Source organism: Falco peregrinus, chromosome 4 (assembly GCF_023634155.1).
Source record: "Falco peregrinus isolate bFalPer1 chromosome 4, bFalPer1.pri, whole genome shotgun sequence".
NCBI lineage: Eukaryota > Metazoa > Chordata > Aves > Falconiformes > Falconidae > Falco > Falco peregrinus.
In genome coordinates, this window is record NC_073724.1 from 4,698,140 (window position 1) to 4,725,580 (window position 27,441).

A 27,441-nucleotide genomic window follows, 5' to 3' on the forward strand; every position below is an offset into this window, starting at 1 on the left:
GTGGGAAACTTGTAGTGGAGTGCTGGGTCTTACAAGGAGTCCGATTTTTTTAAGTGCATGTTCTGTAAATAGGCACCTGAGCAGCTAAAAATTCCTAAGCAACAGATTGTGCCTGCGCAGTGTCCGTGGGGCTGGTGGCGAGGCTGCTCCGTGTCGGGATGCAGCTGATCCTGAGCTTTGAACTGCCTGTTGCTTATGGCATGAGGAGAACAAGAGAATGTCGAGTTCTGCTCTGTTCATGTGAGTGCGTCTCATTTTGCCATCTAACGGATGTGTATTTCTTGCAGTGTTTAGTTACGTTTGCATGATTATGCATCATGCATATGCATGCATATGCATAATATGCTTTAGGTGAAAATGGGTTCTTTATTTTCATGGAACGTTGACTTTCCTTTAGGAGAGTATTTGTAATATTGCTGTGTTTCTCTGTGCCTTTTAGATGAGTTGATTTTTCAGTGAAATATAAGAGGTGGAGTTGAGACTTCTGAGCAGGCAAGGTGTTTGCCAGGGGCTCAATAGAAAAACATGCATTTAAATAAAGTTCTTTCAGTAATTTGCTTTTTTTTGTTTGTTTTTTTTCTCTCTCTTTCCATAATGAATAATTGATAACGATTTCACAGGAGCAATTAGTCATTCCAAAGGTTCGAGTATGAAAGGTAATTGCTTATCCGCAGTAACAGCAGCATTTGCCATAGCAACGGGAATAAACCAAACCGCACATGTGAATCAGTAACACCTGTGTTGTGTGACGCTATTACCTGTGACTGCCGGGGTGGATTTGTGTCCCTTTTGTCTCATTTACTAATCGGTGGAATTGAACTTTTATTGAAACTTAGTGTTCTTTCAAATGGCAATTAAAGTCCTATTAGTTCCTTGGAAACCAGCTTTAATTGTCTACCAGAAACCTTTGTATAGTACAGAGGGAAGCGAGGTGGGAGGAGGAAACATATGTACCTTGGAAATGCTTGTAGGGCATGATTACCTTAATAATAGGCTTTATTTATTCTGCTACAGTCATGCTTTTCAGATACCTTTTGGAGAATATTCTGGCCTTTCCAAGGTAGAGCTGTGGTTGTTGGCTCCCTGAACTGGGACTCTCCCCACTCCAGCATGGCACAAAGTACCAGGCAGTAACCTCGTATGTGCAGCTAGATGATAAGAATAAGGCAGGAAGATATTCCCACTTTAAGCATGTTTCCCCTAACATCAGTGTCTTAATGGTGTCTAGTAAAAATTTTTTATCTTGACTTTGCAGCAATTTGTCCGGTTGTCTGCATTTTTCCTATGTCTGTTTACCTTAAATGTGCGGGATGTCTGTGGCTGCCTTCCCGTATGGATGGGAGGTTTCTGTGTAGTCTAACAGCCCTTCCTAATCTCCCAGCTCTGCCACCAGCTCAGATTTTGGGTCAGGAATGTGCAGAGAGAGTATTGTAAACGCCAGTGAGTATCAGCACTGTAAGAAGGTCTCGCTTCTCGCATTCATTGAAGGAAAGGACGAGCAGGCCACTTGCATTTGTAATCACATAGATTAAACAAACCGTAAAAGGGCGCTGTAAAATAACTTCAGCAGCTGAAACGACAACTGTCATTATACTCTCCTCTTCATCAGGCAAGCTCAACAACCTCTGGAAGCCTGTGTAAATACTGCTGCATTATTGATAAAGAGCAATGGAGACATGAAATAAAAATAATTCTGAAGAAATATTTTTAAAGGAGACGTAGCCAAACAACGTTCCCTGTGTTCAAGGATGACCTTTCAGAAAGGATAATTTTGTGGAAAAATAACAGCGTGAAGACCTTAAATGTTGCATCAACCATATTTTTCTTTACAGTAATTGCACTGTAGGGGTCTGTTTCAATCATGTAGGGCGAACTGCAGCTTCAGAGCTCCAGCAAAGTACCTCTACACTAGTAACTTTGATGATGCAACAAGTAGCCTGTGTAATTTCAGCTGAAACTAAAAGCCCAACTTGCAGTTACCAGAAAGCAAAGTTCCTTAATGTGTATTAAATACACATTCAGCAACATCAACCAAACAAGTACTCAAGACCATCAAATATCAGGACCTTTTTTTTTTTTTCTCTTTAATCACTATTAGTTTTTCTAGATCCCTGAGTTTAGCTGTATTACTTTCCAGATTAGGCTTAATTTTCATTTTCAAATGTAAATTTCACTAATTCAAATTAAATTTTTATATATTTAAGTATATATACACGTACAAGAATATATATTGAAAAATCAGCCATACTGTTCAGCATTTATTTGTGTCCGCCAAAGGTAAACCAAGTATTTAAAGGTTTCATTTCAGTTATGATTAACATGTGAAATTAACCATAACATTGCAGTACCTTGGTCACAGCACAGTTAAGACTGTGGTGGTGTTCAACATGCTGGTGCTGCTAACAGGTTATGTTTGGGTCACAAAAGTTCTGTGTAAAACAAATGTTTCCTCTGTACTCTGTAGGGTATAACCATCAGCGTATCTGTGAAAACCAAAGGCAGAAGTCCCCTGAGTTCTACAGCAGAACAGCGTCCGAATCAAATGTGTATCTGAATAGTTTCCATTACCCAGACCGCAGTTACAAGGACCACGCCTTTGATACATTAAGCTTAGACAGTTCTGACAGTATGGAGACAAGCATATCGGCATGCTCACCAGATAACATTTCCAGGTAAGTCATCTTTCTTTTTGATGTAGTAATGGTCACAGGGTTATGATGAAAAAAGAGAATATGTACGTGTTGATGCTATGGTAATATGGGTGCTGCTAACTGGTTAAGAAAAATCTGAAATCATTAGACAGGCATATTTGTGTAGCCCTTTGGGATCAGGTTTAACTATCGTCTCGCCTGTTTATTTAAAAATGGAAAACAAAAATACGGAGAGGCTGAGTGGTAATGCTTGAAGGCCACAGAGAAATCGGTGTCAGTCCTGAACTGAAATGATGATGCATCGTCGATGCTCTTTTCAGAGTGGGTAATACCTGAGCTTCCTTCCCTGGTCACTCTGGGGAAGGAATTTCCTGTGATAGGAAATGTCTCAGAAGACATCTGCCAGCAATGAAGTACACTTGCTCCGCAAGTCCAGCGTGTTAACTTACTGGAGCCTTATGTTGAAACACTTCGGGTTCCTCTGGCAGTCTTTTTTTCCTCTCCCTGTTCTGGGTCAGTAAAAATAGAGAGATGACACCGAAGGGCTTTGAGCCCTCAGATGTTTTCCTCATCCTCAGAGGCTGTCAGCTCATGCACCACTCCTCAGATAAAAGGAACGTCGGTGATCTGTGTTAAAAGTCCAGCAGAGGCTCAAAATCATGTGCGAACAATTTTCTTCCAACAGCCTGGTTTTAATGATAGCGCTTTCATTTCTCCTTGCAGCCCTGCCCCAGCAGTTTCACAAGCGTAAGTGGAGGCTGATAATTAAGTACAACGTTGTCACAGCATTAAGAATCCCTTGTGAACACAAGGACAGCTTTTTTGGCTAGCATGTCGTGCTTTATTAAGCATCTGATTCCTGTAACAGGGTATCAACCCACTGATTTGTCTCTTGTAGCCGTTATCACTGCAGTGTTAGGGGTTTCAGAAAATACCAGTGGCACTCATTCTGCTGACTGGTTTTTTTGCTGGTTTTTGTTTGGGTGTTGTGTTGTTTTTTTTTCCCTTTGGTTGGTTGAGTTTTGTTTTTTTTTTTGAAGTAAAAACATTAGGGCTCAGGTTTTGGGGGATTTCTGTTTTAAATACATGCATGGTTGGCAAGTTTCTGATAGCTGGTATCAGGCTGTGAATTAACTTTATCTGTGCAGTGATCTAACATTGCAGTGGTATGAAATCTGTTTCTCTTTGGCGTGCTGCTCTGATCATTTTGGAGGAAGATGGCAAGTGTCTGAGCTACCTTGGGGCTATCCAGTAAGTGGAGTCTTCAGCCCAGGACAGCTGTTGAATTTCACTGATGCTGTTTGCCCTTCTGCCTCCCTCTGGCTCTTCTGTAGCTTCCAGCCAATGCTGGAAGAAAAAAAAAAAAAACACAACCCACACACAAAAACCCCAAACCAATCTAAAAACCAGAAAAGGACCCATTTCAACACCTCTTTCAGTTTCTCACAAGGCAAACTTTAGTGAGGGAAGAAAAGTGTCGACTGATCTTGTTGATAAAACTTGGAAGATAGGCAGTTAACTTTCCTTGATAAAACTTTCCTTAGGCAAAACCAATTCATGTTGATTTAGATGTTTGAGAATCTTTTCTAGCCATATCAGACTTGAAAGGAAAACATTTTATGATGCTTTGTTCTGACATATTTAAAATATATATTTTACCTCTTATAAGGTGAGAGAGACTTTTCTTTGCTGGAAATGCATAAAATCTGTCTGTGCTCAAAGTACAGAAGAGACTGAACTGCTGTAGTCATTCATCAATTCACCAAACAGTAGCTGCTCCAAGGTTCATTACCAACTTATTTTTCATGGCTGAGGTTTCAGAGATTGTGATCTCCTGCTGTGCATTAATTTCTGGGAGAAGGATAAGCAAATGAAGGATGAAATAATTTAACTAAGCTGAAGTGTTAACCAGTTTAATGTGGGAAAACCTACTGCAATTAAATGTCTTCCAGGTTGCTCAAATGACTTAATTTATGGCCCCGTTGCTTTTATTGAAGTTATTTGATGTACATTCTTTTGGCCCAGCAAACAAACTTTGGTCAAACTAGACTTGGGCATCTAAGTCAGTGGCCTCATTTTTTTCAGAGCCAGTAAGCTTTTAGAGCTCAAACAAATTCCAGATGGATTATACCTTTTCTGCAAGCTCGGGTTAAATGACATATGTTATTTTTATATTGTCTTGTATCCTGTCATGAAACATATCCCCAGTATCAGAGAAATGTCTTCTGAAGACTGTCACACTTCTGACAAACCCACTCATCTTACAGGCATGAGCGTTAGAGGTATGCTCAGAAAGTAAAGGATGTTGTTCTTACTTTTTTTCTTTTCCTTGTCCATGACTCATATCTGGCCTACTTCCATTCTACCCGTGTCCCTTCACACTGGTCTGTATGCTGTTAAGTAGCACGAACAAATCTGCTGCTTGACACCCACGTCCACTTGAGTGGTCAGGTAGCGTTTTCAGTGCAATCCCAAGTCAAGTTTCTCTCTGCCCTAAACAGCTGAATCCATTCTGTTTCCTCGTGTTGTGCTTTAGTCTAATGGCCTTAGTAATGGTAATGCAGTAATATTTAACGCCAGCTGTTTTTCTCGAACAGCATAAGATGAAGAATAAAATGGAGAGCATGCCGTGGAAATGCCACAGTTGAAATGGCTGTTAAATTGAGATGTGACAAAGACATTGTATTGGAGAAAAGGAACAACAGAAAAAAGGACAGGCAGAGGTGATAGCTGCGTTGTGCTGGGCCAGGAGCTAGCGCTCTTTGTGACTACCCTTGTTTCTTTGGCATGCTGGTTACTTGAAATAGTAGATCCTTCCTGACACCGTCACTGAATGGCCTTTATGCATATCTTTTAGTCCTCCTTATTTTTTTCGAGCATTTTTTGATGGTGAGCTCAGTGCGACACAAACTAGAGACAGTCTACAGCCAGAAACACTGGTATATTCAGATGGCTGCTAATGCCAGCTCTGAGGGTCCATGGCGTGTTGTTGGGACATGGTGACCACCTCCATCCATCGTTTGTTATCTGGGAGAAGATGACAGATCACAGGGAGCTGATGAGATGCATTATTAGGCGCTTGAGTCTGGATTTTTTCCTAAGTATGCATGGGGAATGCGTACCATGGGGGTGTACCATATACTTCATCCATCATTTTTTGTTAGTGCCTGGTGTACTGAATTGGATAGAACAGTATCAACTCCATTCTTAAGCTGTCTAACGTTGGACTGTAAAATATGTCTTTAAATACTAAATATTCTTTTAAATAACTCTTGACCTTTTTTGTGCAGTGCTAGCACTTCAAATGTTGCAAGAATAGAAGAGATGGAGAGACTTCTGAAACAAGCACATGCTGAAAAGACTAGGCTGCTCGAGACCAGGGTGAGCATAATTTTATGAGTAAAATTGAGTGGGCTTGTTAGTTAGGTAATACCCTCCCAAACACAACACTGGACCCTAAATAGTTTACACCTAGTAGACACTTAAAAAATTACCTCTGCCCCCTTAGTTTAGTCTGGTTTCACCCTCACACTGTATCTTTGACCCGTAGGCAGTAGCTGCTGTCTCTGGGTGAGCTGGTAGCAAATTGCCACCAGCAGCTAGGTCAGCATTGCTCCTACACCTGCTGGGAGAGCTGCTTAGGAAGAACCTTCTTTAGTTGTAGAGCAGTAGTGTTTGCAATTCTGATTCCAATTCTCGGTCCCCTTTGCTGGATACATATTTCTGACTGCTTAAGAGGCAAAAAGGGATTTAATACTAGCTTAGAAATGACATTACCAACTATAGTTTCACATATAATTGAAGTTCTGCATGTGCTGTGGTATTTAGGAACGGGAGATGGAAGCTAAAAAACGAGCTCTGGAAGAAGAGAAGCGCCGCAGAGAGCAACTGGAGAAAAGATTGGAAGAAGAAACTAGCCAGAGGCAAAAATTAATTGAAAAGGAAGTCAAAATACGTGAGAAACAAAGAGCACAGGTGAGATATGTTGACGTGAAATGTTTTTTAAGTGCAAGACTTTCCCTTGATATACAGAAGCGACTAAGTGTGTTTCTGCCAATGGTAAACAGACCTGCTTTTGGTTGAATAGATGGAGTTAATATTTCTGAGGTGTAACTGTGCTGCTAAAGGTATGTTTGGGCTCCTGGAGCCTTAGATAGATGCCCAGGTATTCATTTAAAGTTAAATAATAGCATAGGTATCTATTTAACATCTTATATCTCAGCTACAAATATTAATCCTAAAAGGTTTGTTAGTATGGGCAGAGCAGAATTTTTTAGCCCAAACAACAGAAATTTCTAAGTGTGTTAATTTTGTACACCATTGGTGGTTTGTGGTTTTTTCTTTCTTTCAATACATAAAACATCTTGGAATGTGAATTGTCTCTTCCAAACATCTGACTGAAAACAGATTAAGAAGCTTTTCCAGGTTTTTTTTCCACGTCTACTGCAGAGAGGAAATAGTATTTTTTCTAATGTTACTGGGACTAGACAACACGAGAAACATTATTTATTTAAAAGTGTTACCTACTACATCTTGCTTCTTGTTAGGATTTAAATGTATCTTGAGCTTTCTTTAGGCTTAGAGGTCTTAGTATTTGTGGTGGAATAAATAGGTAAGATCTATACGGTACAGCAAACAGACTAGGCAGTCATTTTATCATTAGTATAGTATAGCAAGACAGTGTCTCCATCTTCATGTATGTATCTGAGTGCAGAAGATTCCATATCATATTTGAATATCTTTCTGCTTTTATCTGTGCTACCTTTGCTAATTTTTCATGAGCTACTATTATATGTTTTTATGAACATTCCTAAAAAACTTACCTTTCTAATTGATAACACCAAATCAGAACAATAGGGCAACCCCAGAGGAAGTTTAAACTGTTTCTGGTTAAACATATCCATTCCTTTGTTTTTACATATACAATGTAATTACAAAATGTTAAATTTTACATGTATTTTACCTGAATGCTTTCATTTTTTCTAAGAACTCAAGTACAGTGTAAGCAATGATACAATGCTCATATCTTCATCACAAACTGGAGCTGCATGTGTTGTAATAGAATGCCCTATCAGTTACTGCTAATTGGCAAATTTGGCAGAGAGATGGAATTGGCAAGAAGACAAAACGTATCTGTCAAAAATAATGAATTTTTGGTGAACTTTTTTCTTTCCTTTGTATAGTGAAACCTAATTTTTAATTGGTTTGTAGCACTTCCTGACATTCAGAAATGTAAACTGGGGGAAGGAACTACACCTTGCACTTGGCAAAGCTGGTGCCAGCTTGTATCATACGGGACTGCGTAATTTTAGAAGGGTGCTAAGAGTTCTTGCGAGCAATACAGCTCCCACTGTGCCAAGAGGTTCCTGAGAATGCAGTGAGGGAAAGTCCCTTCGATTTGTGACTCCCAGTGGGATTTCACAGGCTAACTTTAGGCATGGAGCAGGGGTTGATGAGGTTCTCCGCGTCACTGACTTCTCTGGAGTCAGCAGGGGGAGAGGGAGATGCTCCTTTCCTGGGTCATTCAAAGCACCTAAATTCAGCTGTTCTGAATCACCCAGCGATGCAGCCTTCGACTGCAGCAGGAGCCTTGGGAGACTCGTCTTCTGTGCTTCAAACGAGGGGGTGAGGGATGTGCGTGGACCCTTCCGGCACAGAGAACAAGCATACTCACTCGCTCGGCTGGCAGAGGTCCCCAGTCGCTGCCTCCTGCTCCGTCTCCCAGCTGACACTACCCAGGCTCGATGCAGTCTGGTTCCGCACCCAGGAGCGAGGGGCTGTTGGCTGTGCTGCTTCGCTGCCCCGTGCAGAGGGTGTGCTGCAGCGCGCTGTGCGGCTGGCTGCGAGCTGGGTACCACGTTTGATTTGGTCAGAAGACTAGAATTCTGTTCTGTTCAGAGCAGTTCCTATGAAACTAACTAGCAATTATAGTTCACTCTCCTGATTAGTTCTGTCTGTGTGGCATGCTCTTACTATTTATATTATACTTTGCATGAAAATAACTGTAGCAGTAAAATCTTAATGGGTGAGATATGTGTAGCGAGTAGCCCAGAGAAGTAAAGGGTTTGCTTTAACGTAGGGTCACAGAATGGTTTGGGTTGGAAGGGACCTTAAACCCCATCTCATTCCAACCCCTGTCACGGGCAGGGCCCCCTCCCCCCAGCCCCGGCTGCTCCCAGCCCCGTCCAGCCTGGCCTTGGGCACTGCCAGGGATGGGGCACCCACAGCTGCTCTGGGCAGCCTGTGCCAGTGTCCTGTCACCATCAAAGTAAAGAATTTTTACCTAATATCAAATGTAAATGTACCCTCTGTCAGTTTAAAGCCGTTCCCCTTTGTCCTGTCACGACATGCCCTTGTATAAGCCTCTCCCCAGCTTTCTTGTTGGCCCCGTTGGGTGCTGGAAGCTGCTCTAAGGTCCCCCCGGAGCCTTCTCCAGGCTGAGCAACCCCAGCTCTCCCAGCCTGTCCCCACAGCAGGGGGGCTCCAGCCCCCTCAGCATCCTCGTGGCCTCCTCTGGACTCGCTCCAACAGGTCCATGTCCTTGCAACATCAGGCAAATGAAGTTTTTACACTTCATCTAAAGCAGCAACACACCATTACATGTAATTAATATTTTAATTCTCAAACAACCTTTCTGTGCTGTGGCCCCTGTTTTACCAGCTTATCAAGTGATGATTTCAAGAAACTCCTATGCTCTAATCTGGCTTTTATAAAGTTATTCAACACTTTGTAAAGTTACAAGTTTTAAGGGTTTTTCTTTTAAAGAAAATCAGGGCTGCAGCAAAAGCTCTTATTTTTCTCACGTTCGTTCTTAGAATGTATGGGCAGTTTGCAGTTAGGTCCTTGCAGTGGCAAGACTGAAGAAAAAGTTTAAGACTTGTGTTAAAAATAATCTGATTTTCTTTTCTTTACTTCAGGCCCGCCCCTTGACTCGCTACTTGCCCATTAGAAAGGAAGACTTTGACCTACGGAGCCACATTGAAACAGCTGGTCACAACATCGAGACCTGTTACCATGTCTCCCTCACGGAGAAGACCTGCCGGGGCTTTCTGATTAAAATGGGAGGAAAAATTAAAACATGGAAAAAACGATGGTTTGTTTTTGACAGAAACAAGAGAACTTTTACCTATTATGCAGGTAGGTTGCAAGATCACTACTAGGTTATATCTGTCCCTCTGTTTTCCCAGTCAGCCTCAGCTGAGTTATGAACATGTAGGGAGTCCCGAATAAAGCTTATTTCCATTTCATCAGGTGTTTTACATGTACACTTAGAGCTTGTGCAGGCCCTTCCCTACTGTGTTCAGTCCTAATGCCAGGTAAGAGAGAAATGAGCGTAACAGACAAAGGGAGAGATGTGGATAGGCAGGAGGAAAAAAATGGAAGATGACCAGGCTCCTGGTACACAGAGTAATGGCTCCACATGATTTATATTTAAATATTATACACTTCACCCAATGACAGAATGATTTCGTGTACCCTTCATACAAGGATATGATTTATTATATAATTATTTATATAAATTGTATACTTACCATGAAAATTAAATGGAATGCTTCTGCAGTCCTGTTGCTTGATGTGCTGAAAAGTCTTTCAGGAAATTAAATATGCAGCAGTAGACTTTTTGAGTTTGCCATATTTTGAGAGTCTTAAGGAATTTCATATGAACAACATGCAATACTCTAAAGAGGTTTCTGTACCCTAAGTTGTGTTATACAATGTCTGGATCCATTATAAGCATTATGCTAATTTGTTATCTTGGAGTAAACCCAGAAATTTGGAATTTAGGAACATGTATGTCTCTCTGGTGGCTGTGCCTGGTTTGACTTTGAAGTTTCAGAGGAAGCCAGAAAAATGGCTTTCTGTCCTGAATATTTATTGCCAGGAGAGGCTAGACAGGGGCATATGTGGGATGGTCATTGCTGAGAAGCAGAGGAAAACATCAAGGACAAAAAACACCCAAACAGTTCCATTTCTTTTTATGACATTACTGCTTTCCAGCATCTTGTAAGGAACTTAAAATTGATGGTAGGGTTATACATTGCTCAGTCCATCTTTTTTAAAAACATATTTTAATTCATTACAGACCCACTGAATATTTCTTACCCGTTTACAGTAATACTATGAAGAATGTTAAGAACAAAATAAAAAAGTTTGTCACATCTGGCTTATTGGTTAGCAAGGCCTGTAGAAAACAGTAGTGTTCCCATCTGGTACTGATTTTTTGGGGTTTGGGGCTTGGTTGGTTTTGGGGTTTTTTTAGAAGTTATGTTAATAGTTAACAGTTTTGGGTTTGAGTGTAGCATAGTTGCCATAATGCAATTTTAATTACCAAAGAAAACTTTTCATAATGTCTCAAGAAGTTTGGCCAACAAACAGTTTGATGAGAATTTTGTACCAGCTGCACAAAAATGCAGCTGCTTGTATGAGTAAGGATCCATCTAGATCTTTAAATATATAGTAGACTTCCAAAATAAATATTGATGTTGTAAATCCAGAGTAATTGAACTCTTAAGTGAATACATGTGTATATTGTTTTAGTTCTGCAAGTGTACTGAACAAAGAACTTACCCTAAAGTCTGACAGTTCAGTGCAGTGCACTTAAGCGAGGCATCTGCGCTTTCTGACCTGAAGCATACAGGGAACTCTACAAAGACTATTGCGGTGGGAGCTTGCGGGTACCTGAAATGCTCTAGTAACCAGGATCCCAGGTGGGGCTTGAAAGGAGAGTGGATCCCTGTTTGCTTGGACTGCACAGACTGTACACCTCACAGATTGCATTTAGCTTCATATAATGCGTGCTATAATGTCGTAATGTTATACCTCAGTACTTCTACTGGTCCCCTGAGGGCTGGTAGGGAGATTCCCAGTGCTGTGTTGTTTGGTCTCTGGGATTTCTTTTTGCCGTCATATGAAGCTTTTTAAACTGCCTGCAGCCACTGACAGGATGTAAGCCAAGTTTCATGAGTGTTCAACATGATAGCAGGATCTCTGATGGGGCTGATGAAGATGTTCCACATGACCGTTGAACGTTAAGGTGATACTAACTTGGCATCAGAAGGAATTATATTCCCCTAATAAAAGTACTGGGAGTGGAAGGAAGTTTGCCCTTCAGTGTCACGTGCAGTCGTGATGCTCTCCTGGTTTAACTCCAGCCACCAACTAAGTACCACGCAGTCGCTTGCTTGCTCCCTGCTAGTGGGATGAGGAGGAGAGTCAGAAAAAGGTAAAAGCCATGAGTGGAGATAAGAACAGTTTAATAATTGAAATAAAGGATAATAATAAATAATCGTAATAAATAATAATAGTAATGAAAAGGCAGATAACAAAAAAGGAATAAAAACCAAAAGAAACAAGTGATGCACAATACAATCACTCACCACCCAGCCAGCCCCCCAGCAGCAGTCAGCCCCTCATGGCTGTCACCCCCCAGTTTACACACTGAGCATGCCGTCCCATGGTATGGAACATCGCTTTGGCTGGTTCATGTCAGCTGTCTTGGCTGTGCCCCTCCAGCTTCTTGTGCCCCTGCTCGCTGCCAGAGCTGGGAAATGTGAAAAGTCCTTGGTTTAGAGTAAGCCCTACCTAGCAACAACTAAACCATCAGCGTGTTACCAACATTGTTCTCGTACTAAATCCAAACCACAGCACTGCACCAGCTAATAAGAAGAAAATTAACTCTGTCCCAGCTGAAATGAGGACAGATGCTTCTTAACACCCTCCGGGATTATTGACCCATTCCTCTTCCATTGCAGGAAAACAGAGGGTACTGTAGATACCTACCTGCCCTGTTCCTTTTTCTTATGAAACATTATGGTTGTGACTGTTAAGATGTTAAGTTCACAGTCTGTATCCTCCTTGCCCTGATGATTCAGTAGCTAATACTGAATAGACATATATATATAGACATATATATATAATAATATAGACAGATGTCTAAAATAGTTTAGAATTGACCCTCTGCGAGTGTCTGCTTCTTACCATTGCCTTGAAAGGGAGATTACGTTAGCTGTGTCTTCATTGGACAGACCAAAACTTAAGTGAGAAGACACTCCAACAAAATCAACCAACTAGTAAGGAAGTTTGAAGGTTTCTGTGGGATTTCACAAGCAGAAGTGTTAATCCATTTGCTTATCAGCTGAGCGTGTATGCAAGAGCAAATGAAGCTTTTCCTTCTCAAAGTAGTGTTCGTTTCAGTTCTCAAGTCATTCTCTCTTTTCCATTTTAGACAAACACGAAACTAAATTAAAAGGTGTAATATATTTTCAAGCTATTGAAGAAGTCTATTACGATCACCTAAAGAACGCATATAAGGTAAACTTTGATGTTGGTTTTTTGCATATCATATAGCAGCACCCAAAGCATGGCAGCTGCTGTAAAGTCAAAGGGAGAGCTGACATTATTAGAAAGAAAGAAAGAAAGAAAGAAAAAAACCTGAAGTGGAGGGAAAGGAAGATGAAGCCAGACCAGCAATTAGCACCGGGGGTTGTTTTCATACTGATGACAGCAGAGGTAAGAGTGCCTACCTGCCAGGTGGGATGTCTGTGAGGAATTCCTTAGTCTTGGGACGAGCCCACCGAAATCAGTGGCTTCGGCAAACGAAGGGATGGCTGGATGCCACGGGGAGGGAGTGAACCGGTGCCGGCAGCCCCTGCCGCTCACCTGTAATTTAAATGAGCCGGGAACAAGCTGAATATATCCTCGGCACCTGGACGTGTGAAAGCTAAGGTAGCTTTGACCACTGGAGAGGGGAGTTGGTTATTTGGTCGTGAAACAACAGTTTGGACCCCTGTACTGCTGAGTAATAGTCTAGTGGAAATGATGTAAAACACGTTTATGGTGGGTAGAAACTCTTTAAACACATCTCTACTTGCAATGTAGGATGCAGTGGTACAGCATTTTGCATTTTATCTTTCTCCTTAACCCTACTGTAAATCCCCCTGTAAGTAATTTCACTTCTGGTACCAATAAATAAATAAATGGCTTGGATTTCATTGTTTGCTACCCTTCTTTCTGTTTTATTGTAGAGTCCCAACCCGTTGCTCACTTTCAGTGTTAAGACTCATGACCGGATATACTATATGGTTGCTCCTTCACCAGAAGCCATGAGGATATGGATGGATGTTATTGTTACCGGCGCAGAAGGCTACACCCACTTCATGTTATAGTAAAAGAGGGCAATAGGGCATACTGCAATAACGTAACATATGAAGTTAGCCATATGTAGTGAAAGCCGAAAAGCCAGTGAATACTCTGAAATATCCTCCTTATGATGTGCACCCGAAACCTCAGAATGAGAGGGGTTTACACATGCATTGAAAAGGGGGGGGAGTTGTTACTTGTTTTAGTTCATCTTAATAGGAATGAAAGAGCTAAAGCTGTTGAGAGAATTGTAGTGCTCCAAAATGGGTAATCAGGCAATTTTAATTACAGCATCTTGATTCGATGACAATTTCCTACAAATTCTCTTCTATGGAGAATGTCTTCGTAAACTCATACTAAACAGTTTACAAATGTGTGTGTTCTCATCAGTATGCAAAAATTCTAGTAATGGAACAAAAAGGAGTAATAAGCATATATTTTAATATGCAGCATTTGACACTTGTAGATGATTAGGTGACTTTTTAAAACTTTTAGTCAAGTATTTTATAAAAATATGAAGAAAAAAAAAAGGAACCCTAAGGTACATGCAGTTCTGCCTTAGTTGTTAACTATTACAACAGAGCCAAAGAGTTACACGACTCCCTTATCATAATGCTTTCATAATTGTTACTGATACCTAACCTTCTGTAAGGGGACAGTGCCAAAACTCTTGATGACTTTTAGTGTAATTAAATTGTTATGATATTCTGTGTGTTCAAACACTCAGTGACACCAGCTGTTATGTTTGAAGCCTGCATCTATGGAGCTCAACAAAAAAAGAGGATAGCTTTATAAAGAAGCATTTTTCCACAAGGATTCAAATGGAAACACACAAATTAACTTCCTCATAAGGAGGGTTTTTTTAATCTTCCCTGTTGAATAAGATGAGCTGATTCTAGACCCTACAGCAATTTTCTTCTACATAGTAAGATCCCAGCATGGTTCTAACCTTCCTCTGTGCCAAGTGAACACTCTACTGAAACCTCTCAAACACTGGTCCCCTTGAAGCCAGCATCAAAATTTCTACCTATCTAAATTCTTTGGAGCTAAGTTTTCAGCCCCAGAGTTGTTTATTTTTCAAAATGCGTATCTGCTCGGAATAATGCTGTCAGATAGACTAAAGAGACAGAGGCAAGTTCTAAGAGTTTACACTAAGACGTGTATGAATAAAACCCCCTAAAAATTTCAAGTTAGATTGAGATTCCTAAAACAACAAAAATACCGAGGGTGTGGTATTCTCCCATTTTAAAATCACTTCCAAGTCCTTGAGTAATCTTGCAAAAAAATAAATTATTTAATTGAACTGAACTTCAAGGAAGTCTATTATAAGATGACTTTAAAGAGGCTCTACTACAGTAATCAAAACTTGTGTGCTATGTGGTTTGTGTAATAGAAGAGGGCACATTAGCCTTTATTTTTTTTTTCTTGATGGAAACGGCTTTTGTGGAACAAATAAAAAACCAGAAAGCAGAACAGAAGTATGCTGACAGAATATTTTTGTTATACATTTGAAACCCAGTGTCTGTAATGAACAGGTTGAATTTTTTTGTGGTATGCACAGATGATACGGTTGCTCTAGCATGGTGAACATCAGTTTCAACTTGAAGCATGAAAGAACGGACTGTTATTGCAAGATAATTGTTATCATCTGTGCAGATCACGGCTTGTAATCTAATGATTTAAAACACTATCAGAAATAAATTGCTTTGGTTTATATAATTATTACTTTTCCCTGATGTATCTTGATTTTACTCCTAAGTATGGTTATAAAGGTTTTCTAATAATGATTTTTGTATCCTGCATGATGCAATGAAGGCATTTCAATAAACATTTTTAAAAATACACTTGCTTAAATATTCACTTGCTGCTTCCATCTTGAGACATTTCTGCTTGTCTTTTAAACAAGTCGTATCCAGTTGTACAAGCAATTTTGTATTTCTTAGGAACGCTTAATCTAACCATTCCATGTGTTCCCGCATAAAAGAGCTATGGAAAATCATCTTTCAGATGGCAGTGAAATTAGGAGCATAGTCTGTTTGCTGCATGTACGTAATGTAACATGTTTCTCGTTTTTTATGACCTTGTTTGAAAAATTTATCACCATCCTTGGATATAGACAGGTTTTTTGTTTACCTACAAAACGGAAATTGCTGAAGTTTAAGGGTTTCCCAGTTTTCCCAATATTTGACTTAGACATGACTTGAACTGCAGGAAGCATTAGCTCATTGTAGAAGCTCATGCAGTTTTATGAATTTTTTTTCACTAAGTTTGCTGTCATCATCACGAAGCATGGCAGTGTGCCCCATCTTGTACAATCTGTTGACGTGCAGAATCGTACTCTACGGCTTGAGGAGAGTTACAAAGCAGGTATGTTTATTGCTGTGCTGGGTGCAAGGGGGATCGCTCCTCCTAACTTACACACTTAATTTTACTCGTAATACATATTTATACAGTGAAGTTGGTTAGTTCCACCCAAAGTCTACACCTCCTAATTACTGGTTAGTTGCTTTCTCGCCTCAATTTAAAGTTACAGTTCATTTTAAATTCACTACGCACGCTCCCCAAGCGGGGGATCCACAGTTACTTTACCCTAGTGTCCTTGAGTCTTACCACTTCAGTAGTTTGTTTTCTTTTAGCAGTTAGCACATCGCTGTCAGAAGGCTCCTTATTTACATTCTCGTTGAGCTCATCTACACCTGTACTAACTGTCCCTTCTTGCAGTGCCGAGTGGCCGAGCTCCCGACCTTCTCTCGCAGACAGTGAGGCTTTTGCTCCCATGGTGATGTTTCTGTTATCTATGGAGCTCCTGTCTGCAGCAGTTCTAGGTTTTTCACTGTATTTTCTCGCATCACCATCTCCAAGCTTATCCCCATGGGAGTCAAGAACCCGCTTACCCTGGAGGATCTCGGGCACCTGCAAACCACGCAAGCTGTGTCTTAAAAACCTCAGCCACTGTGCCCCTTGACCAACAGCTCCCAGAGGTGCTGGCCTGGCGCTTGCCAAGGAAAACACCTTACCTTTGCAGGCACTGACCTTTCTTAGCATTATTTCCTTCCTTTCTGGGTGGCTGCCACGGCCTGTACGTAGAAGGCACAGCCCATGGCCGTGCTTGGGCTGCAGCACCCACAGCAAGGCCGAGCAGAGGTGGGGAGGAGGTGCGAGCTGGTTCAGAGGGCCTGCAGGCCACAAACAGCCAAGGCCTGACGCCGCTGGGGAGGTGACTGAAGGAAGGACAGTGTGTTTTGAAACGTCCCTTCTGGCCGTCTGTAAGGGCCAGGTAATTACATGCATTATATTAGGTAATACATATATTACAAAATGTATGCTTCACAGCAGTTTATACCCATATACATACAGGCAACCTGAGGAACGGGGGTTTTGACTGGCAAAGAAGCCTCCAAGGAAGGTCCCCCCCTGAATACACATACCTAGGGAAAGCTCATTAAGTGTTTTTCACAAAATTTTAGTTTTCTACCTCACAATGACATGTGGAATTAAAACTTTGTAACTCAGGATAGGTTATAAAGCAGGTATGTTTAATTCACCGGTGGGCATCAGGGTGGGTAATTCCAAAAGCACCTGCTGCCCCGACTTCTTTCTGCATGTGTGATTTCAAGTATACATTCATAGATACTCAGTAGGTGCCCGAGAATAGGTTGGGTTAGGATAACTAGTCTACCAAGAAGTCGTTAACATAAGTTCCCTCCCGCTTGGCCACTGTCTCCTGGTGGTGGTCGTGGGGGATGTGGGGATGAAGGGTTAGAAGTCTCCCTTGCTCTGAACTTTTCACCTTCACTCTTCATGCAGACTCAGTCGTGTCTGGAGTTTCTTCCAAACCGAAAAACAGGACAGATCCAGTTTTCCTATCTCAAGGCACAGAGGTTCGCATACCGGTGTCTTCTGATCAGCGCACAGAGCATCCCAGGTTCACCTTAGCAGTACAAAGGGCCCCAGGACCGGGCCTCATTTACAAAGTCACACGGTGAAGCTCCTCTTTGTACATACAATGAGAGTTTTAATTATTCTACTTTTTCCATATTCTATTAATCTAGTTATTTCTAAGCTTTCTATCAGCTACTGATTTACGTTCTCGGGGAGCTCATCTCCATCTGTACTAACTGTCCCTTTTGGAGTGCCGAGCGGGCCAGCTCTAGCGGGCCGTGAGGCTCGCGCCTGTGTCGGTGGTCCCTGTTACCTGTGTAACTCCTGCCTACAGCGCGTTAGGGTTTTCACCGAATTTTCTCGCACCACCGAACGCCCCAGGGCGCGGCCCCGGCGCCCCCCGCCCGCCGCCCCCGCCCGCCGCGCCCCCAGCGGCGCCTGCGCGCCCGGCCGGGGGCGGGAAGCGGCGCGGCGCGTGCGCGGGGGGAGCGGCCGCCGCGGGGGCGGGCGGGGCAGCGGCCATGGCGGCGGCGGGCGCGCTGCGGGGCTTGGTGCGGGGCTCGGTGCGGGGCGGCCGCCGCCGCGCCTCGGCCACGGTGATATTGCTGTCGCCGCCGAGGGCGGCTGTGGGGCTGCCGGGTAAGGGAATGGTTCTGGGTCACGTCTGCTGGCGCTTCGGCGTTGCGCCTCCTCTGCCGAGCCTGGGGAGTGAGGGGGTGGCAGGCAGGGGGCAGGGGACACCCGTGCGCGTCCTGGCCGTGGGGACGCGTGTTTGCCGTCGGCGGGGCCGGCCGCCCGGGGGGGCACCCCGCGGCGCCCCTCAGCGCCGCCTCGGAGGGGGAGGGCCGGGGCGCGGCCCCTGGGGCGGGGGTGGGGGTGTTACGCCCCGCTGCTCCCGGGGGACGCGGTTTGTGACGGGCTTTGCCTCCCCTGCCAGGCGGGGGTGCGGCGCCTGGGCACGGTGCCGGGGCAGCCCAGGCCTGTGCCGTCCGCAGCTGCCCGCCTGTGTCCGGCTCGCCGGACGCTCCCGCCGCCGCTGCTGCTCTCGGAGGAGCCGTAGGGAATGGGGGGCGGCGGGCCCGGTGTGGGACATGCCTGCGTGGGAGGCTCCGTCACCAGGCATCTGAGAAGCTTTGCTGGCATCCACCTTTGTGTGAGATGATCCTCTGCCCGAACAGCCTGTCCCCCCCCTTGCTATTTCAGACGCAGTGCTTGACTGACTCGTTGAGTTTTTCATGGCATTAAATTTGCCAGACAGCTGTTCTTGTTGAGGTAATGAACTTCTGTCTGAGGCTGCTCGGTGTAGATGTGAGTAAAACTTGCCGTTAAGGATGCACGGTTTTTGTCTGCATAAACCCATGAATACAGTGGGGGTTTTGTTGATCTTTTTTCTTTCTTTCTCTATGTTTAGAGTGATATTCCGCTCAGAATAGCTGGTTACTGAGTGTGCTGGTAGGTGCTGTGAGACTGGGCTAAGCAGCCAGCGGAGCTGGTGGCCTTCTTACTGCTGTAGTGTAGGTGACTGCATCAAACGGGGTTTGGACAATACTGAGTCCACGATCTACCAGAGCTGCATTCATCTGCCACTGTTGACAGCGGGTAGGTCACAGTGCTGGAGCATTCCCAAAGCTGGCTGGATGATTTCTTTGGCTTTGACATGTAGCACTGGGCTCAGTCACGGTTTCGCTTGGTCATAACACAATTAAAATTGCACAGTGATTCTGATATGAAGAGAATTCCATAGCACCAAGCATGGGTCCTGTGGTCTTCCTATAGCTAGTTCCTTCTGTCTGTAACTTTTATAAATACTGAGTACCATCTCACACCTTTCAGAAGTGCTTCCCTGCTCTTGCCAAGGTCTTTCACTGAAAGAAAAAGATGACAAGTTACAAGGTAGCTGCTTAGTTATTGATCTTGTCTGCCTAAAGGGAAGCCTGCGAGCGTGATTCCAGTGAAGCTTGTTTTTGGCTTGGCTGGCGTGGCTGCTGTAGGGTTTTGCATGATTCGGGTTAGGATTCCCGCTGGTGCACTTACAGTAACTTGTTAAAAGTGGAATGCTAATTTGTGAAATAGCTTAATGTTTGTGTCTAGTAGCTGGAGTTTAAACCCTGCCCAGTGTCAAACCAGTTGAGGGCACTTCTAGAGTGCTGAAGGATGGAAAACTAGTGACTTCGGAGATGGTTATCAGGGCTAAGGGGAAGAATAATCCTCCTAATTCTTTTTCTGTCAAGCATAGCACTTCTTGGTGCGTGTCCTCTGTTACCGGCAGGTGAAGAAGTGACTGCCTTACTGAGAGACACACACAAACCAAAAGCCATCGTGTGGATACATCTGAGTAAATGTATCTTTACTGCGGCACTTACTCTCCTTTATAATAATTGATGCATCAATAGGAAAAAGAACTGTCCCATTATTTCAGGAAAGATTTAATAGTTTTAATCTGTAGTTTAAATGGTGTAATTTATGTTGGACTGTAGGAAAGTGCTGGATACTGGCTGCATCCTGCATCTGTTACACATCCGTATTTACTCATGTACATACAAGTGTAAAAACAAACAAACCCCTTTAATGTAATCTCTCTGATAGCGAGAAAGCTTCGAGAGAAGTCATAGCAGCAGATCGGTTAAGTACTGTGATACTGTCATGGCCTGTTCTTGCAGCGTTGATCCAGTTATTAATCACTAGGAGGCCCTGATGTATTATTTAGGGTTGCATAGGTTTTGTACCCTTCTGTTGAGGAACAGTCATCTTCTAATTTAAGAATTAAGAGTATCAAAATCTTAGTCGTCTCAACCAAGCTTTCATGTAACAGATTATCTTGCTGAGTGGGATAATAGAGTCGATTAAAGTCTCCCTAACACTTCTCCACAAATCACTTGCCCTCACTCACAGCAGAGGTACAATTGGTTGCTAAACTTAGATGAAATTCTGTAGCAGCTGTTGAGATGCAGCATAGCTATTAATTAGTTAGAATTTCCTTTGTTAATCTTTTTCCCATGTTTGAAGCCAACTGATTTATTTTTTTAAGGCTATTAATATGAATAACACTCCAACCTAGTGTTTGCTTTCCAAAGATGTCTGGTTTGTTATTTTGAACGAAAACAAAACAAAAATTATTTTTTTATGCTGGTAGGGAAGCTTCTCTGTCACGTAGTATGTTGCAGGTCACTTTCACAGGTGTTGCACTAAATGATCTTTCATTTTTTCAATATTTGTAGAACATTTAGGTTTGCTAAGTGCTCTTTCATTCTAGATAAACAAAACCATCTGAGTACTGGAATAATGTAACCTCTCCAGCAAGAATACACCAAACCATGTAATGGCAGATCTGTGCCTTTTTTGAAGATGCGTAAGAAAATCATAGTTCTGCAGTGGTCAGCTCTGTTTCTTCTAATGGGATGTGTTTAATGTATTGCTCAGTTTTTACAGAAAATGTAGCTTTATTTTGTGTTTTACCTTCTGTGCTTCATACCCAAGAAAAAGACAGACGTTAAGATTGCACAGTATTAAAATCAGCCTCTTTTTCAGTGTTCCTGGCAATAATCTTTAACTTAAATAGCTGTTGATAATATGATGAGAAAGGCTAGATGTTATTTATTTCATTTGGGTTTAAACAATGCAAATGTTTTATGTTCATTATGTTGAAAAAGATAGTCACAAGATTCTTTCTCTGTTCCTACTTTGAACTTCCCCATTGTACATCATCATAGATCTTGTGGATCTGGCGTTTTGATGCAGATGTGGGTTTTTCCTTTGGTTTTGATTTCCATCAAAAATTTGTCACCCTATATACTTGTAAACTTACCATTGCACAGAGTATTTTAGTCCCCAAATTATATTTTTTTGCAATTCAGTCTGGAAAAAAACCCAAAAAGGACGAATTAAAAGTTAAACTAAGCAGATAAAAAAAAAATCTTAACTGTTTCTGTGAAATGAGTACACATGTATTCACGATGGTGTAACACGTGAAATCAAATGAAGTGTAGGAAATGCTAGCATTTGGCTTCGGTCAACCACTTTGCTAACTGCTCAGTGAACTCCTTACAAGGTTGGCATTTAATGATTTGAGAATGAATCACAATCAGCTTTCTCTTTTAGATTGATCAATGCTAGTTAAAGAAGTAAAGAATATAGGAGATACTTTTATCTGTTCTCTTGAGCCAGAGTATCTTCTTTTCACATAATATACCCGTATTTCCTGAATCCTAGTTTTATAATATATTAGTATTTCTGCCGAGTTTATCATGATGCTTATACTAAATAGCTCTTTTTATTAGTTTGCAGGCTGAAATCATCAGTCAGCTTTCTTGCTCGACCAGATCGACCAAGTCTTGCTTATCATAAGCTAAAAGGCAGGAATCCAGGGGTTGTTTTCCTTCCAGGCTTGAATTCAAATATGAATGGTCAGAAAGCAACTGCTCTTGAAGATTTCTGCAACTCTCTAGGTCATGCCTTCATCAGGTACATTCAGGGCATTATGCTTCAGAAAATGAAACTAGTGGCAGGGGTTGGGGGGAGGGGCTTTAACAGAAATACGTAAACTTTAGATTTGGATTGGAATGTATGCTGTGCTGTACACAAGCAAAGAAGTGTCCTTCCATTTCAGATGCAGGATTTCAGTCTGTAGCGAGACTGAGGTGAATGAGGAGAAGGTATTCTGAAAGTAATTCAGGAAATTCTCCAATAAATTGCTATAGTCTAGCCAGTGCCACATTAAGGCTACAGGCACAAAAATAGGAAAGAAAGGACCTGGAGTTATAATTTTTTAAGTTACCACTGTAAGCGCGCTTCTTAACTGTCAAATCTTTTTAAGTTACCCAGTGCCTTCTGTGGGTTTAGGAAAGCATGCACATGCTTAGTGGTCGTCTCCTTTGATAGACTAAGTTGAATGCTGAGTTTTCTAAGTCTTTGTGTTTGGGTTTAGTGTTTGAGTGTTTGTACATTTGAAAAATACCTTTAAAACCGAAGTATTTGGATATTTATTTTTTTTTTGTCTGTAAGGGAAATTCTTTTTCTGGGAAATAAGGTGATAAATTTGGACATTGTTATATCAAATGATAAGAGAAGGCTGCATCACTTAATTGTATATGTTGTGCTTAAACCTCTTCTCGTGTGGTTTCTGGTGCTAGTGATACGCAGGACCAAGTAAGAAATTACTCAGGATGCTATCTTGTCCCCTGTTTAATTCAGTTAAATGGTACTGTGTGGTTAGCATCTGTGTTACTGTAGACAGTACTGTGACTTTCATTCTGATGGTTACTTTTTCAGATTTGACTATACAGGATGTGGAAGTTCAGATGGTAAATTTGAGGAGTGTACAGTTGGGAAGTGGAGAAAAGATGTTCTGTCTATACTGGATGAACTTACAGATGGACCACAGGTTATATTTTATGTTTACATATAGAATGCTTTTTGTCTCAAGGTAGAACATTAATCAAAAGTATGCTGTAATACCTCTGGCCAACAGTAGCTTTTATTTCACAATTGACACCTGCTGACTTTCGCACTGAATCATTTGAGAGGCTGTATTCGTAGGACCACTTTTGCAAGCTGGTAGATCACAAAATCTGGGAAACATGGGTTGATAGGACCTCCTGGAGGTCATTTGTTAGTGTGTCCTGCTCGGAGCAAGTCTGTCGTCCCAGGGAATCTGAGAAAGCCTCATGGTGGAGGGTCCACCTGACAGGGAACAGGGAACTGTTAGAGGGCAGCATAGCCATCTTCCTGAAAAAGTGTGTCACTGTTCTGTGCTGATGCATTAGTTAAAGGATTTGCAGGAATGTTACAAGTTAAGATACTCTAGATGATAAAATGGCTTTAAAAAAAAAAAAAGAATCGTTATGAATTGCTTGTGTTGACCTCTGACTGCACTGAGCATTTACCATGTGCGTTTATTTTAAGAAGGAAACATAAAATACACACATGATACTGAATTGTTTCAACTCTCATTTTGTTTACAGTGTTTCAGTCTCAGACAGCAATAACCAGCCATGCCAAACAAAAAGAATAATAAAATACCAGATCCTATGGTGCTTACTCAGGCAAAATTTCCACTGGAGGTGACAGCAGTTCTGCCTGGGTAAGGACAGCAGGATTATGCCCAAGGTTTTAGTTAAACAAAATGAAAACTGATACTTTGTAAAAGAAAAAAAAAAAGTAGCCATTTCCTGTAAAATAATATCTTATTTTCTGTCCTTTTCAGATTCTGGTTGGCTCTAGCTTGGGTGGATGGCTGATGCTTCACGCTGCAATAGCACGCCCAGATAAAGTAGCTGCTCTAGTTGGAGTAGCTGTAGCAGCAGACCATCTTGTAGCAACTTTTAAGAAGCTTTCCATTGAGGTAAATGTTGATGCCTGGCTTTTGTGCCATCTGAAAACCTCTCAAGTGTTTAAGAAACTGTTGTTCAAGCTGTACTTTTCCTGCACGTCTTCTAGTAAGTTTTCTGTGTTTGTGGTGAAGGTAAGCTCAGTCTAAAAGTCTGCAAAATACTCTGCTTCTAGTGTGAAGCTAGGCTGCACACTAACTAGAATGCGTTTATATTAGTGGCATATAGGATGTGAAGTCAGATCCCTGCTGTTGGCAGTCCGTTAGATTTCAGTGTTGAATACCTTGTATTTGCATTCAGATTGGGTCCTTGCACTTTCAAGAACAGAGAAGTAGCTGCTAAAGTAATTGAGATGACGTTGGACGAGATGAATCTGAGGCAGGTTGTGTGTGTAGAAGAAAGGGAATTCTAAGATCAGTGTGTTTTAAAGACTGTAAGGTTTAGGTGGTGGGAATTCTCCCGAGTTGCTTCTTGATGATAATATCCAGTCTTCAGGAAAGTAAATCAGGTGTTGTAATGTGACAAAAGAATATGGCAATAAATAACTCATACTTTAGAATAATTAAAATATTTTCCTGCTTTTTGTTTGTTTTGGGTTTTTTTCTACAGCATTTCGTAGTGTCAGTAGTTACTACTTAAGGCTAAGGTAAGACTCTGGAAGTACAGCATTTAGGCAATTGTTGTGGCAAAGTCAGAAAAGACCGATCACTGGACAATTCCTTTTTCCTAGGATTCTCCTTGTTTGAGGTTCAGTGAACTGATTGAAGCCAAAAAGGCCTGCTGTTCTTGGTGGCTGTACATCTTTTTCTTTCTGATAGATTCTGGCTCAGAAACTTAATTTCACTGATGAATCGTAACTGGATTAATATGCAGGAGAGATGTGCAGAATAGCTTTTGTGACATGGGAGGGGATTTGTCTTCTCAGCTGCTGGAAGGCAAACCGGAATATACCTTGTCTGCTAATAAAAATGAAAAAAGTGAAATTTTACACCTGGGGAAATTTTACTGCATTTAAAACAGGAATAAGTTGAGGCATTCTAAACTCTTTAACATCGGTCATGTCTATTCTTTGCTCTTTTTTTTTTTTTTTTTTTTTTTACAGGCACAAAAAGAAATTGAAGAAAAAGGTGAATGGAAGTTTCCAACCAAGCATAATGAGGAAGGATATTACTCCTTGACATATGACTTTATCAGAGAAGCAGAAAATCACTGTGTGCTAAATAGTCCTATTCCTATAACCTGTCCCGTACGACTTATTCATGGCATGAAGGATGATGTTGTCCCTTGGCAGATCTCTATGCAAGTTGCAGAGCGTGTTTTGAGCAAAGATGTGGATGTCATCCTCCGCAAAACTGGACAACATCGGATGAGTGAGAAGGAGGATACAAAACTTCTTGTGAATACTGTTGATGATTTAATTGACAAGCTGGCAACACTAACATAAGCTGCAGAGTAGTGCTTGAACTCTACACCTGACTCTTTTCCATGAGTAGTAGAAACCAATGAGTAGCAGAAATAGCAAGATGCCAGGCCTGTGACTATCACAGTAGGAACTGAGCTTTATCTACTGTTTCCTTACCTCTGTTTCATAAATACAGGTATTTTATTAATGCTGCATTTGCCCAGATGATCCAAAATGTGAAGGAGTGCTGCTGTTGTGTTCAGAACCTCTCCTTCCTCATTTAACCCCTTTTTTTGCAAGCTTCCTACGCTTTTGTACTGAAACGTTGATTCGTTTTCGTTACTATTGGCCTGTACAGTAAACCTTCAATTTCCCGTGTCTTTGACAACTTTTCAGTATTGTCATTTTGCTGTAACATTCTTGTATCTTATGTCTGAAACAACCTGTGCAAGGCAAAGTACAACTCAAATGTTTACTGAAGCTATTGTTCTTAGAAATAGTGAATACCATGAAGCATAATAAACAGATTTCAGATAAATTATTATACTGTTCCTAAGTACTGTTAAAATTGAAAAGTGGAAGGCACACCCTGATGGTGTGCTTGGGTTACTACATAAAGAAGAACTTAACCTCGAAGGATGCAGGGGAGCTCTTCTATCTATGTTTATCCGTAGGGTTTATGTCCTCTTCTGCAGGATACCTTTTTGTAACAGATAATTTCTGGGCCTACAATTTAGAGAACAATATATAATCTTGGTGGAAACTGAAACTGAATCAATACAGTGACTCTCTTTTATAGGAACTTCTTTAAATTGAGAGGAGTAGAGCAGCACAGGGCGTCACGGCCTCTTTTCTATGGCTTGAGAACTGTAGATTACTAGGAACGGTGTCTTCCAGTTCCTAGTAACTGAAGAACAAATTTCTGAAAATTTGTAAATGAAACTTGATAGTTGGATAATTCTTGTAATGTAGATCTATAGAATTTAATAGTAAAATGATTTAATTGCAAAACTACCTAGGGTTTGTCCAGAATTATGGTGCCATTCATACAGTTGAAAGAGAGAGTGGAAGTTAGGGGAGAGGCTAGAATTGGTTCAGGCTGGCCTTCATAGAAAGCATCAGTCAAAAGTTGTTTCTGGCTTTACTGTTTTAAGTAGTAAATGGCATCACGAGTGTTGCCTTAAAAGACTAAAGCTCCGGGGGGTAAAGTATTTCCAGAGTTTGTAATTTTCAGTGTTACCATTGTCAGTAGAAGTACCTTGTATAGAGCTTCTCTGAGGTAGTGTTTTTTAATTAAAAAAAACCCAACACGAACTACTACCCAAAAAACCCCCCCGAAAACCAGCAACAAACCAAAAAGCCCGTAAATTTCAGATGAGTTCCTGTGAAGTACAATTTTATTTAGGCTTCGATACAGCAAAAAAAAGAAGCAGCTGTGATGCACAAAAATTTGAATTCTGGTATGAGAGTAAAGAAAGGTGGCTCTAGTTTAAATGCAAACCATCTAATTCAAGTGTACCAGTTCCCTAACTCGGTCTTGCTCAGGATACTTGTTCGAGGAATTGCAACATTCCATGAAATCTTGTTTCCAAAGTATTTCTGTTTATGGAGTAGACTCTTTTCTGTCTATGAATATGCAACTCACTACTTCCTAAAGCTTTTCCTTTTGAGAAAAATTAGTTCAGATAATTTATGGAAATTACTCAGCCACTTCTTGAAGGTTGAGCTGTGTTCATGTTTATCTAATGTTAAACAGTTATCTTTCTACGTATTCATGTGACTTACATCTGATAAAGCCCGAAAAATACACTTTGTGATTTTAAAGACACAGTCAAATCAAAGTTAGGTTACTTCAAAACTTTTTGCTCTTAGCTTACCTGTGATTATTTTTTTTTTAATCCACCTTTGTCATGTCTTAGATTGCCTTGTCTTTTAATGGAAGGAAAAGCTGAAAACAGCAGGCTGCAGTAATTCCAAAGTCATTAATTTTAATTAAGGCCCAAAGCTACCACTTGTGATAGATAGACTTTTTGTTCACGGT

General features: G+C 41.5%; 2 protein-coding genes across 8 annotated transcripts in view; both read left to right on the plus strand.

The window, feature by feature from the left end:
- The window catches only part of PHLDB2 (pleckstrin homology like domain family B member 2), a 126,419-nt gene extending 110,787 nt beyond the window's left edge, over positions 1-15,632 (plus strand). For all 5 annotated transcript variants that reach the window (XM_005237456.3, XM_055802113.1, XM_055802112.1 and 2 more), the window contains 6 exons: positions 2,465-2,672; positions 5,942-6,032; positions 6,480-6,626; positions 9,569-9,788; positions 12,877-12,962; positions 13,676-15,632. In XM_005237456.3, coding sequence (XP_005237513.2) covers positions 2,465-2,672; positions 5,942-6,032; positions 6,480-6,626; positions 9,569-9,788; positions 12,877-12,962; positions 13,676-13,816 — 893 coding nt within the window. In that variant the 3' untranslated portion in view covers positions 13,817-15,632. The remainder of the gene's footprint in view (positions 1-2,464; positions 2,673-5,941; positions 6,033-6,479; positions 6,627-9,568; positions 9,789-12,876; positions 12,963-13,675) is intronic.
- Positions 15,633-18,176: 2,544 nt separating this feature from the next.
- On the plus strand, positions 18,177-25,941 carry ABHD10 (abhydrolase domain containing 10, depalmitoylase). 3 transcript variants are annotated; one of them, XM_055802704.1, is made up of 5 exons: positions 18,177-18,311; positions 21,950-22,133; positions 22,941-23,052; positions 23,875-24,012; positions 25,101-25,941. In XM_055802704.1, the coding sequence occupies exons 1-5, from the start codon at positions 18,194-18,196 to the stop codon at positions 25,440-25,442; spliced, it is 894 nt and encodes a 297-aa protein (XP_055658679.1). In that variant the 5' UTR covers positions 18,177-18,193; the 3' UTR covers positions 25,443-25,941. The 3 variants fall into 3 exon arrangements, with proteins under 3 accessions (XP_055658679.1, XP_055658680.1, XP_027642623.2); XM_055802705.1 differs by having other exon boundaries at positions 18,198-18,311; positions 19,084-22,133; XM_027786822.2 differs by lacking the exon at positions 18,177-18,311 and adding an exon at positions 19,113-19,271.
- The last annotated feature ends 1,500 nt before the right edge of the window (positions 25,942-27,441 follow it).

What these genes read in the sequence shown, in the direction of transcription:
- ABHD10 (XM_055802704.1), top strand. Translation starts at nt 18,194, where the DNA reads ATGGCGGCGGCGGGCGCGCTGCGGGGCTTGGTGCGGGGCTCGGTGCGG. An exon ending in GGCGGCTGTGGGGCTGCCGG is followed by an intron (nt 18,312 to 21,949) that starts GTAAGGGAATGG and finishes TCTTTTTATTAG; the next exon opens with TTTGCAGGCTGAAATCATCA. An exon ending in CTAGGTCATGCCTTCATCAG is followed by an intron (nt 22,134 to 22,940) that starts GTACATTCAGGG and finishes TTACTTTTTCAG; the next exon opens with ATTTGACTATACAGGATGTG.